Source organism: Hyperolius riggenbachi, chromosome 6, assembly GCF_040937935.1.
Source record: "Hyperolius riggenbachi isolate aHypRig1 chromosome 6, aHypRig1.pri, whole genome shotgun sequence".
NCBI classification, from domain to species: Eukaryota; Metazoa; Chordata; class Amphibia; order Anura; family Hyperoliidae; genus Hyperolius; species Hyperolius riggenbachi.
Genome location: NC_090651.1, coordinates 346,633,654 through 346,649,920, shown reverse-complemented (window position 1 = coordinate 346,649,920; position 16,267 = coordinate 346,633,654). Strand labels below are relative to the sequence as shown.

Below are 16,267 nucleotides of genomic sequence, written 5' to 3'. Positions count from 1 at the left end.
CCATTCATTTCAGTGATTCAACCAAAAAGGTGGAACTTATATATGAAATAGACTCATTACATGCAAAGCGAGATATTTCAAGCCTTTATTTGTTATAATGTTGATGATTATGGCTTAGGCCCTGTTCATACTGTCAGCGTTTGCAAAAAGCATAGGAAAGCAAAGAAAACGCAAGTTGAAAAACGCATGTGTTTATATGCGTTTTTCTTGCGTTTTCTATTGTGTTCTTGCATGTTGAAAGGAAGTGCGTCACACAGGAAACAATGGGAAACGCAGAGGGAAACGTACGCTAAAAACGCAATAGTACGCGTTTTTGATACGCGTCCATAGACTTTCATTGAGTCCGTGCAGCAATGCGGATGAGAAACGGATGCGCCTCCTACGCATACATGTGAACGAGGCCATTAGAAAACATTAGTAGCTGTTTCTATGCGCAAAGTCTGCCCATACGCGTTCTGGAAAAATGGCTAGGAACGCACATAGTCTGAACATGGTCTAACAGCTTATGGGAACCCCAAAATCAAAAGCTCAGACAGTTAGAATATTGTGAAAATGTTCCATATTCTAGGTCCATGTGTCAGACTCTAATCAGCTAATTCATCCAAAACACCTGCAAAGGGTTCCTATTTCATAAATTGGGTTCAACTTTTAAAGAAAATCTGAAACGAAAAATAAAAACCCTCTTAGGATACTTATCTCGGGAGGGGGAAGCCTCTGGATCCTAACGAGGCTTCCCCGTCCTCCTCCGTCCCTCCGTTCAATTTCCTGGATCCCTGAAGAGCGGCGCTGTAAATATTTACCTACCTTAATCCTGCACAGGCGCACTAGTGGCTCCCTGTTCGGGTTAAGGCGGAGTTCGGAGCCCCTTCACTGTGCAGGCGCGAGTCCTTTGCGCCCGCTTGGTAGAGCGGATATGATTGGGTTCGGCTATTTTAACCTTACTCAAACGAAAAGCCGCTAGTGCGTCTGCACAGGATCGCAGACAGGTAAATACAGTATATCATCCCTTGTCAAGCTTGTCGGGGGAGGCTTCATGGGAGCCAGCACTGGATTCCTCAGAGGTACGGGAGCCTCATTGGGTCCCTGAGGCTTCCACCTCCCAAGGTAAGTATCCCTGAAAGGGTTTTTTTATGCTACAGAGTCTCTTTAAGTTGAATTACTGAAATAAATGGACTTTTGCACGATATTCAAATTGTTTGAGTTTCACCTGTATACTCCTCTTTTTAAAAGCCTAAATAATTTGACTGACATTATCAGGCTTAAAGGAGTACTGTAAGGTTAAAAAAAAAAGTTTAAATTTCCCATGGCCTTTACTGGCCCCCTGTAGACATCCTGTGCCCGCGGTGGGAGAAAACGATCTTCCGGTTCTTTGCCACAGCTCGCTTCTTGATTTTGTGACTTCAATGTCGCGGGCCACTGTGCCTGTGCGGCCCTGGTCACACATGTCCTCGCTCCTGCTCAGATCTCCGGGAGCATCTGGCGCAGTTACAGTACGCGAACTGCATCTATGCAGGATGTTCCCGGCAATGTATGTGTACTGCGCCTGTGCTGGACGCTCCGGGGGACGTGAGCAGGAGAAAGGATGCATGTAGCCAGGGCCGCACAGGCGCAGTGGCCCGCAACATTAAAGTCACAAAATCCGGAAGCAAGCCACGGCGTGGAATCTGAGGATCATCTTCTCCCAGAGCAGGCACAGGATGTCTCCTTTGAATTAAATATTCACTCAAGAGATCTACCTTATAGGACAGTCCCTATTTCTAAACTATCTTGCTATGGTTTTCACAAGAAAATGGTATTCTAAAAAAATTCCCCTTTGATTAACAGATCTGAAAGAACTAATGATAAAGCAGTCAGGTGAGCTGGTGGCAGGCCACAATGTGACACTGACGTGTTTTCCCTCTGGAGATTGTCCTGGAAAATTTCCAGCCATTATCTGGAGAAAGAGTAATCTGGATGGAATCTGGGGATCTTCATCTTCAATGACATTTACCCCAACCCCGAGTGACCATCAGGCTATTGTGACCTGTGAGGTTACTCTACCAACTGGAAGAATGTCTGCTCAGAAGATGCTCAATGTTTTGCGTATGTATAGCGCTTTACCCTACATATTTTATTCCAAATGTCATACTGCATAAGAGATAGGCTAGAAAACAGGTGGAATATACTGTGCTTTGTTATTTATTAGAATATATGTTCTATTTTTTTATTTAGCATACAAAATAATGAATTTGCAACATATCAAATTAATGTTTTGGTGTTCTGCTGCACTATGTGATGATGGTTTGCGGAAAAAGAGAATCTCGTTCCACTGAAGCAGTATAGTACTCATAATTAAAATTTGACCAAATTTAACTAAAATAAAACTCAATAAAAATTAGATTTAGATAGAAATTCCAATTTTTGTTTTGAAGTCTACGGATAATTTTTTGGTTTCCATTACAAGTTAATTGCAAGTCTGAGAAGATGCTTTTGTCACCAAAATTGTTATTAACCACTTATATCCATCCAGATAGACTGTGCTGCTGCCGCTGCATGAGGCGCAAGCTCCCGCGCGCGCCCCGCTGCCTGCCGTTAGTTCCCATTCACCGATTTAAGTTCCCCGCGGAAAAAACGTCGGCAGTTTTTCTGCAAAAAAAAAAGTTTCCCATGCTTTTTATTGTTCCTGGAAGCGTCATTGTATGCTTCCAGGACTTTTTTGACTGTGGCCATCTTGTGTCCAAATAGTAAACTGCACCCACATACATTTTTTAATAAAGAATTACATTATTTTACATTTAAAATTATCTGTTTCCCTCCCACACCAAAAATTACCCAAATACATTTTTTAATAAAAAATATACAAAAAATTACAATAAAAAAACATAAATAGTTACCTAAGGGTCTGAACTTTTTAAATATGCATGTCAAGAGAGTATCTTATTATATATTTTTTAATTATAAGCTTGCAAATAGTCACCTTTAGGTACACATGATTACTGCCATCAATGAGATGCCTGTGTCACTTCCGCAGTAACACAGCCACGCATTATTTCCTATTGAGTCTACTTATTGTATGCAATAGGAAATAATGCGCGAGGACATCTTGTGGCCAAATACTAAAATTACACCTACAGACTTTAGGGACTAAAAAATCTATAATACGTATGTCAGGTGGGTATATTATTATTAAATTATGGGCTTGTAATTAGTAGTGGATGTAAAACTGAAAAAATGCAACTTTATTTCCAAATAAAATATTGTCACCATACATTGTACTGGGGATATAATTTAACCCCCCTGGTGGTATGATTATTTCAGGATTTTAGGGTCTTTTAAAAAGGTTTCAGACCCTAAATTCAGGAAAAATCATGCTGCCAGTATGCCAGCAGCAGCCCCTTCTCTTACTCACCTCCCTGGGCTCCAGCGCTGCAATTTTACCTCCGTTCTCCGGGTGGCACTGTAACTCTTTGGAGAGATTAATGACGGCCATCTCACTACAGTGAATTATTATTATTATTATTATTATTATTATTATTTATTTATAAAGCGCCAACATATTCCGTGGCGCTGTACAATGTAAGAAAACAAACAAGGGATACATAATGATACAGACAATGATATACATCTAATATGAACACTGATACACAATACAGCACTGCTGATTACAATTTGATTTAACATGATGACTAAAATGTATAAATGTCTAACAGTGTGCAAGCAATTAAATTAGTAACAGTCCATGACACAAAAGGGTGAGAGCCCTGCCCTTGCGAGCTTACAATCTAAAGGAATGGGGTGGAAACAAGAGGTGGGGATGTATACAGTATATGTACAGGCAGTGCGTAATTAGGTTATTTAGTGGGTGCATGGCCTAAGCTAGAGAATATGCTTGTCGGAAAAGGTGGGTTTTGAGGGAGCGTTTAAAGATTTCAAAGGTGGGAGAGTGGCGGATGTGTTGTGGAAGGGCATTCCAGAGGAGGGGTGAGGCACATGAGAAGTCTTGTACACGTGAATGTGAGGAGGTAATTGTAGAAGAGGATAGAAGAAGCTCATGTGCAGATCTGAGATTGCGGTTGGGTTGGTATCTGGAAACTAGTGAGGAGATGTACAGGGGAGAGAGATTGTGGAGAGCTTTGTAGGTTAGGGTTAAGAGTTTGAACTGAATCCTTTCATTAATTGGTAGCCAGTGAAGAGCTTGACAGAGAGGGTCAGCAGAGGAATCAGAGCCTCCGAGGACAGAAAGGACAACAGCTACTGTCATCTGGATCCCCTGGGAGGTGAGTAAAAACGCCTGCTGCACGCTACACTCTGCATAGAGCTCCCAGCGGCTAGCCCGAGCATAACTCAGGATTCCCACCAGGGAGGTTAAACATTGCAACTGGGACGAATGCGCAAATAAAATGTGTGGCTTTTATCCACAGTTTTACGTTTTATTTTAAAACTATAATGGCGGAAAACTGAGAAATAATGTTTTTTTTTTCGTTTTTTTCTTATTATTCCCATTAAAATGCATTTAGAATAAAATAATACTTAGCATAATGTACCACCCAAAGCCTAATTGGTGGTGGGGGAAAAAAGGTATGATAAGTAGTGATGATGAAGCTATTAGGCAATGAATGGGAGAGGCGCTGAAATGTGAAAATTTCTCTTTGTCCATGTAAGGTGAAAACAACACGTGGGCTGAAACGGTTAAGTATAGTAATCATTGTAAGCTAGTGTTAATTGTATTGCATAATTTCACTTTCATGAACTTTAGCTTTATTTTACAATCTTAATAGTATTTATGATTTCACATTTAAACTTGATTTTGTGTAATTTTCTCAAGTTACCTAAAATGAAATAATAGAATTCACTAACTTATTTCAAACACCTGGAAAGGAGAAAATACATTTTTGCATAGCTGAGTATATAAAAGAAATTGAATGAAAACAGGACACAAGAAAGAGATGAAAGGCCTCAGTCTTTGCCTTTTTAATTCAAAAAGGAAAAAAAATTAAGGTTCAACCAGCACTACTTTGGTATAAGTCTTATAAGACCAGGTTTTCAAAGGGGATTGACAGCATTCCCTTTCACAATCCATTGTGGGTAACCACAGATGTTCACTTAAAGCTGAATTATTGTGAATTATCACAAATTCCTTCTGTTTTAAGAAGGGAAACCACACTAAACGATCCATTAACAAACAGGGCCGGATGTGTACTCTTTACCGCCCAAGGCCACAGCCAGCAATATAGGTAGACAGATGACCCTTCCCCCTCCCTCCACTATAGGTAGCCTGTTGACCATTTGCTCTGGTATAGGGAGCCAGATAATCCTTCCCCCCCCCCCTTCAGTTTAGATTGATGGCCCCACTTTCCCTCCAGTATAGGTAGCCTGATGACCCCTCCCCCCTTCACTCTAGTATAATAAGCCAGATGACCCCCCCCTCCCCTTCACATAGATAACATAATGACCCCCCTACCTCCAGTATAGGTAGCCAGGTAACACCCCTCAGTATAGTCTCCCCCCCACCTGCCCTTGATCCTGTGGTGCCCTAGGCCATGGCCTATGTGGCCTTGGCCTAAATCTGGCCCTGTTAACAAACAAACACTGCAGACCAATACTTCTACAAAAGCAAACGTAAGCCAATGTTTCACCAATGTGCTGCAGGAAGCACAGGAATCACTTCGCTTGCAAGTAAGTGAATGGCAATATGTGCCTGTTTGACATCAATAGATATATTTGACAGACACGATTGCCCTGAAGATTGCCCTTAAGGTGCCCTTTGAGGTGGGAGACCAGGGTTCAAATCCAGGCTAGGGACAGTACCTATTCAGTAAGGATTCCTTAGGCAAGCTCCCTAACATTGCAGGGTGGCCTCTTAGTGACTGCAGTTCTTGAGCGCTTTGAGTCCGACAAGAGAAAAGCACTCTAAAATTGTTAGTATTATTATTATTAAAAGGTGTCCTAATGATTGTAAATACTGTATATTCCTGCGTATAAGGCTACTTTTTAACCCTTGAAAATCTTCTGTAAAGTTGGGGGTCGTCTTATACGCTGGGTGTCATTTGATGCTGGGTGATACCCCCTATCCTGTTGTTACCGCCTCTCAGATCTCCCTGCTGAGGGAGTGCATTCTATTCTTCCATACCGCTCTTATAAACAGGTAGACAAGGAGAGCTGACCAATCTGCTTAAAGAGTAACTGTCAGGCTGCAGAAGCTAATTTAAACCTCTATTCTCCTGTGTTAAACAGTTTAGAAGGAAGCCCAAAAGCCATTAGTGAAGATAAAAATCTCAGTTACCTTTGATGTGTGCTTATCTTAAAGGCTGTTATAGACCCATAAGGACACAAGCCGCATACTAAACTGCAAAGCATTCTGGGGCCCTCCCCTCGGGTGCTAATGAGACATTACAGCAGCTTCTAATCAGTTCAGCGTGTAGCACTGATAAATCTCGGGGCAGAGTACACTGCAGGAGTCAGCTATTGTTCCTAGCCACATGGCTCATTAATATTCACTGCACACTGTGTTATTTAGTACCAGCTTTTCTGTGATCAGGAAGCAGGCAGGACATGACGACACATTTGACAGAAAAACATGGAGCCTGCCATGAGCTGTCAGGAGCATCTATCTCTGCATATACTATATACAAATTCTGTGAAATCCAAACGTGGACAGTGAAATGCATATGTAATGTAAGTACAGCCAATCTTTAGCTACTGATATATGTGTTTATTTTCTCTGAGACCTTATACCTAACAGCTCCTCTTTAAGGAGAGTTGACCAATGCAACAAGTCAATTGACTATATACTGATATATATCTATATATATATTGGGTAACGCATACAGTACAGCACCAGTATCTGTTCATACACAGCACCAGTATATGATTTTTAATTTGGTGTGCGTTGGAAGAGGGGTAGTCTTATATGGCGAGTATATCCAAAACTCTGTTTTAACTGGAAAAGTTGGGGGGTCGTCTTATACGCCCAGTCGTCTTATACGCCAGAATATACGGTACATCTAAAAAGGACCAGTGTCATTGAAGTTATCATGAAACTCCCCCACGAGGAGACAAACTAGTCCAAAACCTGTTCATAAGAGGCTAAGTTCTGGCCAATGAATAATACCGAATGCAAGTAATATTTACATGGAATTTTTTTTTTTTTTGTTTCGTTTATTGTACATATTACTACAGAATGTATACACATGTATTTCAAGCTTTACGTTTTTTTTTCCCTTTAAATGGAAGGTTCACGGTCCGTAACAAAAAAAATAAAAATGCTAATCCACTTACCTCGGGCTTCCTCCAGCCCGTGGCAGGCAGGACGTGCCCTCGGCACCGCTCCGCAGGCTCCCGGTCTCCTCCGGTGGCGCACCCGACCTGGCCAGGCCGCTGCCAGGTCGGGCCCTTCTGCGCTCCAAAATGCGCCTCAAGCGGGAGCGCTGATGTCATCGGACGTCCTCCGGGCTGTACTGCGCAGGCACAGTAGTTTTAAACAGTCATTTTATGGTAAATGATGATGTCACCCAAGAATACTTACAACAGGGACATTCACACTACATTAAATTACGGGGGACATAAATCAAAACATTTATTCCTGTCTTGCATACTAATGCTGCTTAATGATTTTTCAAGGTGTTCATATTTCTTCTTTACTTTTATCTCTTTGAGGGAAGAGTTAAAGGAAATAATGAAACTCAATACTCATCGACCTAGGGGTGGGCAGATATGTACTGTAGTTGCTCCTTATTATTAATATTATCTTCAAGATTCCACTAGAAAGCCCTTCATTTTAACTATACTCCAACTTTCCGCACTTTAAAGTTGGGAGAAGTTGAACCAGTTTTGCCTTTCTCTTCCCCATTGGACAAGGATACTTTGCAAAAATGGTGGTGGGGAATTTCTACCTTCCACTCCCAGTGTAATCCCTAGTTATTTAAAACTATGTGGAAAATCCAGCCCCCCGCCATAGGCTGCCAGACGCATCTAGTGCCGATTACTCCTTTTCTAAAGCTGGAGTATGTGGAAAATCCTATCATTCCCAGGTCCTCAGACGGACAACTTAAGACTGCAAAAGTCCAAAATTCATCATAAATCAAACTTTTGTTGAGCACCACTTCACATCCAGACCTCGTTTCCCCCTGTGGACCAGAGCCGTTTTGACATTTTAGCTATGTCCCTATTTAATCAGCAATAACTTTATCTCTACTTGCGACACCTCAATGATCTATCTATCTTTTTTTATGTATCACTTTGATGTCATAGGTAATTAAAATGTAACGATCGGTGTAACACAGAGAGGGTCTGATTACCGGTGATCTGCAGTATCACCGAGAATACAGATATATACCCGATTATTGATGATCTGCAGTCTCACCGATAATCAGATATATCTCTAACCTCTGGACACCTGAGGGATGAGAGTGTTTGGTGCAACAGTAACACTTTGAGGAAAGCACCTGAGAGATAGGTGCTAGGCAGTAAGAGATACTGCTCTGGATCAGATTCCTTCCACAGGTCTGATGCTCCCCAAGGGGTGGAGCCAGGCTAAGAGAATGGGAAGGACAGAGCGTGAGTGACACCAAGGAGCAGTGTCACTAACGGATCTGTGAACTATCTCTTAACAGGAGAGATAGTTCTCGAGGTCGGACAGGCCAGGTCGTAACCACACGGACAGATGCAGTACAGAGACAGAAGACAGATGCAGAATCCAGGGACTAGCAGAGTTTGGCAACAAGGTAGCAGAAAGACAAAGGTACAAAATCAGAGATCAGAAGAATGGTCAGGAAAGCAGAAGGTCATAACAGATAATCCACAATGCCTAGACTTGAGTGTGAACTCCAAGATTCTCACACTCCAGGGACTGGACTAGAATGATAACAACAATACAGATGGTACAGAATTCCTAGACTAAGGTGTGAGTTCCTTGGCCATCAACACCTTGGAAGCTGGTCTAGATTAGAATACAAATATTAACAGAATTCCTAGGCTAAGGTGTGAGCTCCATGATCATCAACACCTACGAAACTGTCTAATAACACAGATACTGACAAAGGTCTGAGTGCTACCACGTAGTGATCGCAACGCCAGACACCAGATGAATGACCAGCACCTAGTATATATACACTAGCGCTCTCCAGCGCCTCCCCTAAGTGTTGGACCAATGATTGTTGCTGAATTTGTCAGCTGACCGGCATGGTCAGCTGACCCCCTTCTGACTGCCATAAAGGCCCTGCCTCTCTGCGCGCGCACGCGTCCTCCTAAACCAATGTGGACTATCAGTCCCAGCCACACCAGTCATGTGTTGTAATGTTTCTGCTGTGTTGGATGCGGAAACCGCCGCACCACTGTCCGTGCGTGCGGCGTTTTCTCCGCATTCCGCATTACTGAAAGGAGCAGGCCTATGCGTGCAACTTGCCGCAATGGACGCGGAATCCGCCGCCCTGTTGTTAGAGCATGCAACGGTTTCTCCGCGCTCCGACTGCGCGCCAGCTGCCATGTTGAACGCGGAGTCAGCCGCCTCACTCTGAGTCTTAGCGGCGGCTTTTCCGCGTTTCCTCACATAAAAGTTTTAAAAAATGGCATAATTAAAAGTGGCATAGGTAATTAAAAGGTGCCGGTGAGTTGGGCGCGGGGAGAGCTGAATGACGGCTCTCCCTGCTGCCACAAAACTCCCTGGCGGTGTTAAACACTATTCACCCTCTGAGTTGTCACAACTCGGAGGGAGATGTAATTCATGGTCTGGCTACCACTGGAGCCCCGATTTACCCTTACGCACCCCGCACAGCATTACATTGCTGCTACAGATGTTGTGAACATATACTTTTCCATGCATGAATGGCGAATGCAAACTTCCGCAAAATGTCCTTGAACAGGCGAATCTGGTGAACCGCCATAGACTTCAATGGGTAGGCGAAGTTTAAAACCTACAAAGACTGTTTCTGGCCACAAAAGTGATGAAAAAGTTGTTTCAAGGGGTCTAACACCTGCACTGTGGCATGCCAAAGGGGGATCCATGCCAAAAGTACCACCAAAAATTATGGAATATCAATTCCATAATTTTTAGAAGAAATGCAATAGTACAATCGGTATTATATTATACTATAATACAGTGAAATAATAATGCACTGGAGTGGTTCTATGCCTGCAACTTAATGAGGCAACAGCAGTAGTGTGCACACAGCTCTGGGTGTCAGTGAGCTGTGGAGTGTCACACACACAAAAAACACAGGAGACCGATGTCCTAGCCCTCAGAAGGGCTGTTTGCTTTCACAGCAAGTGAGGAACAAGAACACAGGCCTAGCTAATGATTTCCCTACCTATCTCCAGCAAGTCTGTCCCTGCTCTCACGAACAGTCAGCAGCCAGCAGAGAATGAATCCAATATGGCCACCGCAACTGCTTTTTGATAGGGAGGTGGGGGGTCCAGGAAGGGGTGCTAGTTGATTGGCTGCCATGTGTCTGTTGACTGTGAGGTAAGGGGTCAAAGATTAGCTCAATGATGATGTATAGGGGGCGAATTGAACGCGCCAAATGTTCGCTGTTCAACGCGAATGCAAACAGCTGATGTTCGCAGGATACTGCTCGCCAGCAAACTGTTCAGGCCATCTCTAATTGCTGCTAAAGGATGTCTAGTTTTAGCGTCCGGCGGTATGGGCCGTGCCCTGAAACTACCTGCTTTGAAAATCAATAGTTGCACAGCTGATATGCTAAACTTGTCAGGAAACTTAAATACCTCAGAACCTGAAGTGGTTAAAATACATAAAAAAATAAATAAAACATTTCTGAACATGCTCATTGTATACATAGGCGGGTGATAATGTGCTGGAGGTGGAGCTGACATTTCAGGAGGAAGCTTTACTTCTGATTCCAGGTAGTGTTGGGCGAACAGTGTTCGCCACTGTTCGGGTTCTGCAGAACATCACCCTGTTCGGGTGATGTTCGAGTTCGGCCGAACACCTGATGGTGTTCGGCCAAACCGTTCGGGTTCGCCCGAACTACTAAATGCCCGGCCGAACAGGGCCCCTGTTCGGCCGAACAGGGCCCTGTTCGGCCGATTACCGCCCCCCTATGGGGTCGCAGGCATAAGGGGGGAGCATGCCCCGATCGCGGGGGGGGGGGGGGTCGGAAATTCCCCCCACCCCCTCCGCTAGCGCTCCCCCCTCTGCCCGCTTCCCCATAAAAAAGTTGGCGTAAAGTTAAATATTACCGGTGGTGGCTGCTGCAGTGGCTGGCTGGCAGTGGTGTGAGTGAGGACTAGGAGGAGGAGTCCGAGTATGACGCGTTGAGGCCAGGCAGCGGGCAGTTCAGCGGTAGTACCCTTGTGGTACTTCCGCCCTTTCTCTGACCTCACGTCCTCTACGTGATGACGCATACGAGGGTACGCGTCACGCGTACCATCGTATGCGTCATCACGTAGAGGACGTGAGGTCAGAGAAAGGGCGGAAGTACCACAAGGGTACTACCGCTGAACCGCCCGCTGCCTGGCCTCAACGCGTCATACTCGGACTCCTCCTCCTAGTCCTCACTCACACCACTGCCAGCCAGCCACTGCAGCAGCCACCACCGGTAATATTTAACTTTACGCCAACTTTTTTATGGGGAAGCGGGCAGAGGGGGGAGCACTAGCGGAGGGGGTGGGGGGAATTTCCGACCCCCCCGCGATCGGGGCATGCTCCCCCCTTATGCCTGCGACCCCATAGGGGGGCCGTATTGCGGCATGTTTGGGTCCCTATTGACTTGCATTGAGTTCGGGGTTCGGGCCGAACATGCCGAACATCTGGCCCATGTTCGGCCTGTTCGGCCCGAACCCGAACATCCAGGTGTTCGCCCATCACTAATTCCAGGTAAGGGAGAAGCATTTAGTAGACTGCTGGAATGAGCAGTTTTTGTTTATGTAATTTTTGCACCGCAATGAATGTAATGAAACTAAGTGATGTTTACTCTACTGTCATTTGTTTATTGCAGACCCACCTGAGATAATAGAAGTTAACATTTATTCATCTGATGGTAAGTTTATATAGATAACTAGCTGATGACCTGGCGTAGCCCGGGTATGTATTTGGCTGCTATTGGCTCGGCCCACTTTTACTAACCCTAACACACAAACACTCAATGACCAAGTTTGTGAGCTTTAGAGTCCTTAGCATCAATAATTTGTATTTTCCTAGTGAAATGAAACAAATCAGATTGGTTGTTTGTGGCTCTGCCCCTCTCCTGCATTTAAACCCCAGTCACCCAATGACCAACTGTAACAGGTTTGAAGCATCTGCTATTAACAGTGTAAAAATGTCAGCAATTTAAATATTCCCCTTGAAAATCAACAGGTGAATTTTGATTGGCTATTATAGGCTCCACCCACTTCCCTGAATATTAATCTCAGTCACCCAGTGACCATCCGGGCAAAGTTTGAGAACCCTACCATTAACAGTGTAAGAATGACTGTAGTTTATATTTTCCCAGTGAAATTTGTTTTTGACTCCACCCACTTTTTGCAACCTGGACATGCAGTCACTCAATGACCAAGTTTGTGAGCTTTGGGGTACTTGGCATCAATAATTTGTATTTTCCCAGCGAGATTAAACAAATCTGATTGGCTGTTTGTGGCTTTGCCCCTTTCTGAATCTGAACCCCAGTGACCCAATGACCAATTGTACCAGGTTTGAGGCTTGTGCTATTAACAGTGCAAGAATAGCAGCAATTTTAATATTCCCCTTGAAAATCAACAGGTGAATTTTGATTGGATTTTTTAGGCTCCACCCATTTTTTTCTGAATATTAATCCCAGTCACCCAGTAACCAGTTATGCAAAGTTTGAGAACCCTGCCATTAACAGTGAAGAAGGGCTGCAGTTTACATTTTCCCAGGGAAATCTGTTTTGACTCCACCCACTTTTTGTAACATTGACACACAGTCACTCAATGACCAAGTTTGTGAGCTTTCGGGTTCCTGGCATCAAAATTGTGTGAATGGAAGCAGTTTATTAAGCAAAGAAATTGGATTGGCTGTTTGTGGCCCCGCCCCTTTAGTGAATTTAAACCCCAGTCACTTAATGACCAACTGTATCAGGTTTGAGGCCTCTGCCATTAACAGCGTAAGAATAACAGCAATTTCAATATTCCCCTTGAAAATCAATAGGTGAATTTTGATTGGCTTTTGAAGGCTCCATCCACTTTTCGGAATATTAGTCCCAGTCACCCAGAGAACAACTGTGTCAAGTTGGAGAACCCTGCCATTAACTGAGTAAGAATGGCTGCAGTTTATATTTTCCCATGTAAAAAGTTAGTTGTTTTTGGTTACGCTCACTATTTCTAACCTTGACATATAGTCACTCAATGACCAAGTTTATGAGCTTTGGGGTCCTTGGCATTAATAAGTTGCATTTTCCTATTGAAATTAAACAAATCTTATTGACTGTTTGTGGCCCGCCCCCTTTTCAGAGTTTAAACCCCAGTTTCCCAGTGACAGACTGTATCAGATTTGAGGCCTCTGCCATTAAGAGTGTAAGAATGGCAGCAATGTAAATATTCCCCTTGAAAATCAATAGGTGAATTTTGATTGGCTATTGTAGGCTCTACCCACTTTCCTGAATAGTAATCCCAGTTATCCAGTGACAAACTGTGTCAAGTTTGAGAACCCTGCCAAAAACAGGATGGCTGAAATCAATCTAATAAATCGGATTGGCTGTTTGTGGCTCCACCATTTTTAGTGAATTTGGACCCCAGTCACCCAGTGACTGACTGTATGAGGTTTGAGACCCTTGCCATTAACAGTGTAAGAATGGTAGCAATGTAAATATTCCCCTTGAAAATCAATAGGTGAATTTTGATTGGCTGTTGTAGGCTCACCCCACATTTCTGAATATTAATCCCAGTCACCCAGTGGCCAACTTAGTCAAGTTTGTGAACCCTGCCATTAACAGTGTAAGAATGGTTGCAGTTTATATTTACCCATTTAAAAAAAATGTTTTTTGGACTTTGGAGCCGGCCACTTTTTATAACCTTGACATACAGTCACTCAATTACCAAGTTTATGAGCTTTGGGGTCTTTAGTATCAATAATTTGTATGTTCTCATTGAAATTAAACAAATCTGATTGGCTCTTTGTTGCTCTGCCCCCTTTCTGATTTTGAACCCCAGTCACCCAGTGACCAACTGTACCAGGTTTGAGGCATCTGCTATTAACAGTGTAAAAATTGCAGCAATTTAAATATTCCTTTTGAAAATTAACAGGTGAATTTTAATTGGCTGTTGTAGACTCCACCCATTTCCTGAATATTAATCCCAGTCACCCAGTGACCAACTGTGCAAATTTTGAGAACCCTGCCATTAACAGTGTAAGAATGGCTGCAGTTTATATTTTCCCAGTGAAATTTGTTTTTGGCTCTGCCCACTTTTTGTAACCTTGACACACAGTTACTTATCGACCAAGTTTGTGAGCTTTCAGGTTCCTGGCCCCAAAAAATGTCTGAATGGAAGCAGTTTATCCACCAAGGAAATCTTATTGGCTGTTTGTGGCTTTGCTTCTTTAGTGATTTTAAACCCTAGTCACCCAATGACCGACTATAGCAAGTTTGAAGCCTCTGCCATAAACAGTGTAAGAATGGAAGCAGTTTAAATATTCCCCTTGAAAATCAACAGATGAATTTTGATAGGCTATTATAGGCTCCACCCACTTCTCTGAATATTAATCTCAGTCATGGAGGGACCAAGTGTGCCGAATTTGAAAACCTAGCAATTAACAGTGTAAGAATGGCTGCAGTTTACAGTTTCCCATTTAAAATGAATGGCTGAAATTTGATTGGCTGTTTTATGCTCTGCCCACTTTTCTTGGATTTGTAACCTCGGTCACCAAGTGACCAACTGTGCCAAGTGTGGGGACTCTGGCTTGATTACTGGCAGCCTTTTCCATTTTTTCCATTGACATGACTGGGTGGAATCCGATTGGCTGTTTGTAGCTCCACCCAGATGTGCAGGGGGGATGCGAGACTCCCAGAACATATCATCCCAGGTAGTAAGGGATTTATATACCAAGTTTCGTTCAAATCGGTCAAGGCGTTATGAGTGATCGCGGCACATACATGCATACACACATACATACACACATATATTATTATTATTATTATTATTTAGTACTAGCTGATGACCCGGCATTGCCCGGGTATGTATTTGGCTGGTGTTGGCTCCATCCACTTTTCCTAACACACAAACACTTAATGACCAACTTTGTGAGCTTTGGAGTCTTTGGCATCAATAATTTGTATATTCCCATAGAAATCAAACAAATCAGATAGGCTGTTTGTGGCTCCGCCCCTCTCCAACATTTGAACCCCAGTCAACCAATGGCCAACTGTAGGAGGTTTGAGACATCTGCTATTAACAGTGTAAAAATGGCAGCAATTCAGATATTCCCCTTGAAAATCAACAAATGCATTTTGATTGGCTATTATAGGCTCCACCCACTTCCCTGAAAATTAATCAGTCACCCAGTGATCATGTGGGCAAAGTTTGAGAATCCTGCCATTTACAGTGTAAAAATGGCTGCAGTTTATATTTTCCCAGTGAAATTTGTTTTTGGCTCTGCCCACTTTTTTGTGGGCACAGTCACTCATGACCAATTTTGTGAGCTTTGGGGTCCTTGACATCAATAATTTGTATTTTCCCAGTAAAATTAAACAAATCTGATTGGCTGTGGCTCTGGCCCCTTTTCTGAATTTGAACCTCAGTGACCCAATGACCAACTGTACCAGCTTTGAGGCTTGTGCCATTAAGAGTGCAATAATGGCAGCAATTTCAATATTCCCCTTGAAAAACAACAGGTGAATGTTGATTAGCTTTTTTAGGCTCAACCTACTTTTCTGAATATTGTGACAGTGACCAACTGTGTGAAGTTTGAGAATCCTGCCATTAACAGTGAAGAAGGGCTGCAGTTTACATTTTCCCAAGGAAATCTGTTTCTGACTCCACCCACTTTTTGTAATCTTGACACACAATGACCAAGTTTTGAGCTTTCGGGTTCCTGGCATCAAAATGGTGGGAATGGAAGCATTTTATCCAGCAAAGAAATCTGATTGGCTGTTTGTGGCTCTGCCCCTTTAGTGAATTTGAACCCCAATCACTTAATGACCGACTGTAGCATGTTTGCGGCCTCTGCCATTAACAGTGTAAAAATGGCAGCAGTTTCAATATTCCCCTTGAAAATCGATAGATGAATTTTGATTGGTTGTTGTAGGCTCCACCCACATTTCTGAATATCAATCCCAGTCACCCAGTGACCAACTGTTTCAAGTTTGAGAACCCTGCCATT

General features: G+C 43.2%; 1 protein-coding gene across 3 annotated transcripts in view; it reads left to right on the top strand.

Moving 5' to 3' along the window:
* LOC137521806 (sialic acid-binding Ig-like lectin 12) overlaps positions 1-16,267 on the top strand; it is a 142,936-nt gene that overhangs the window by 92,247 nt on the left and 34,422 nt on the right. For all 3 annotated transcript variants that reach the window (XM_068241548.1, XM_068241547.1, XM_068241549.1), the window contains 2 exons: positions 1,825-2,082; positions 11,931-11,972. In XM_068241548.1, the coding sequence (XP_068097649.1) occupies positions 1,825-2,082; positions 11,931-11,972 (300 nt within the window). The remainder of the gene's footprint in view (positions 1-1,824; positions 2,083-11,930; positions 11,973-16,267) is intronic.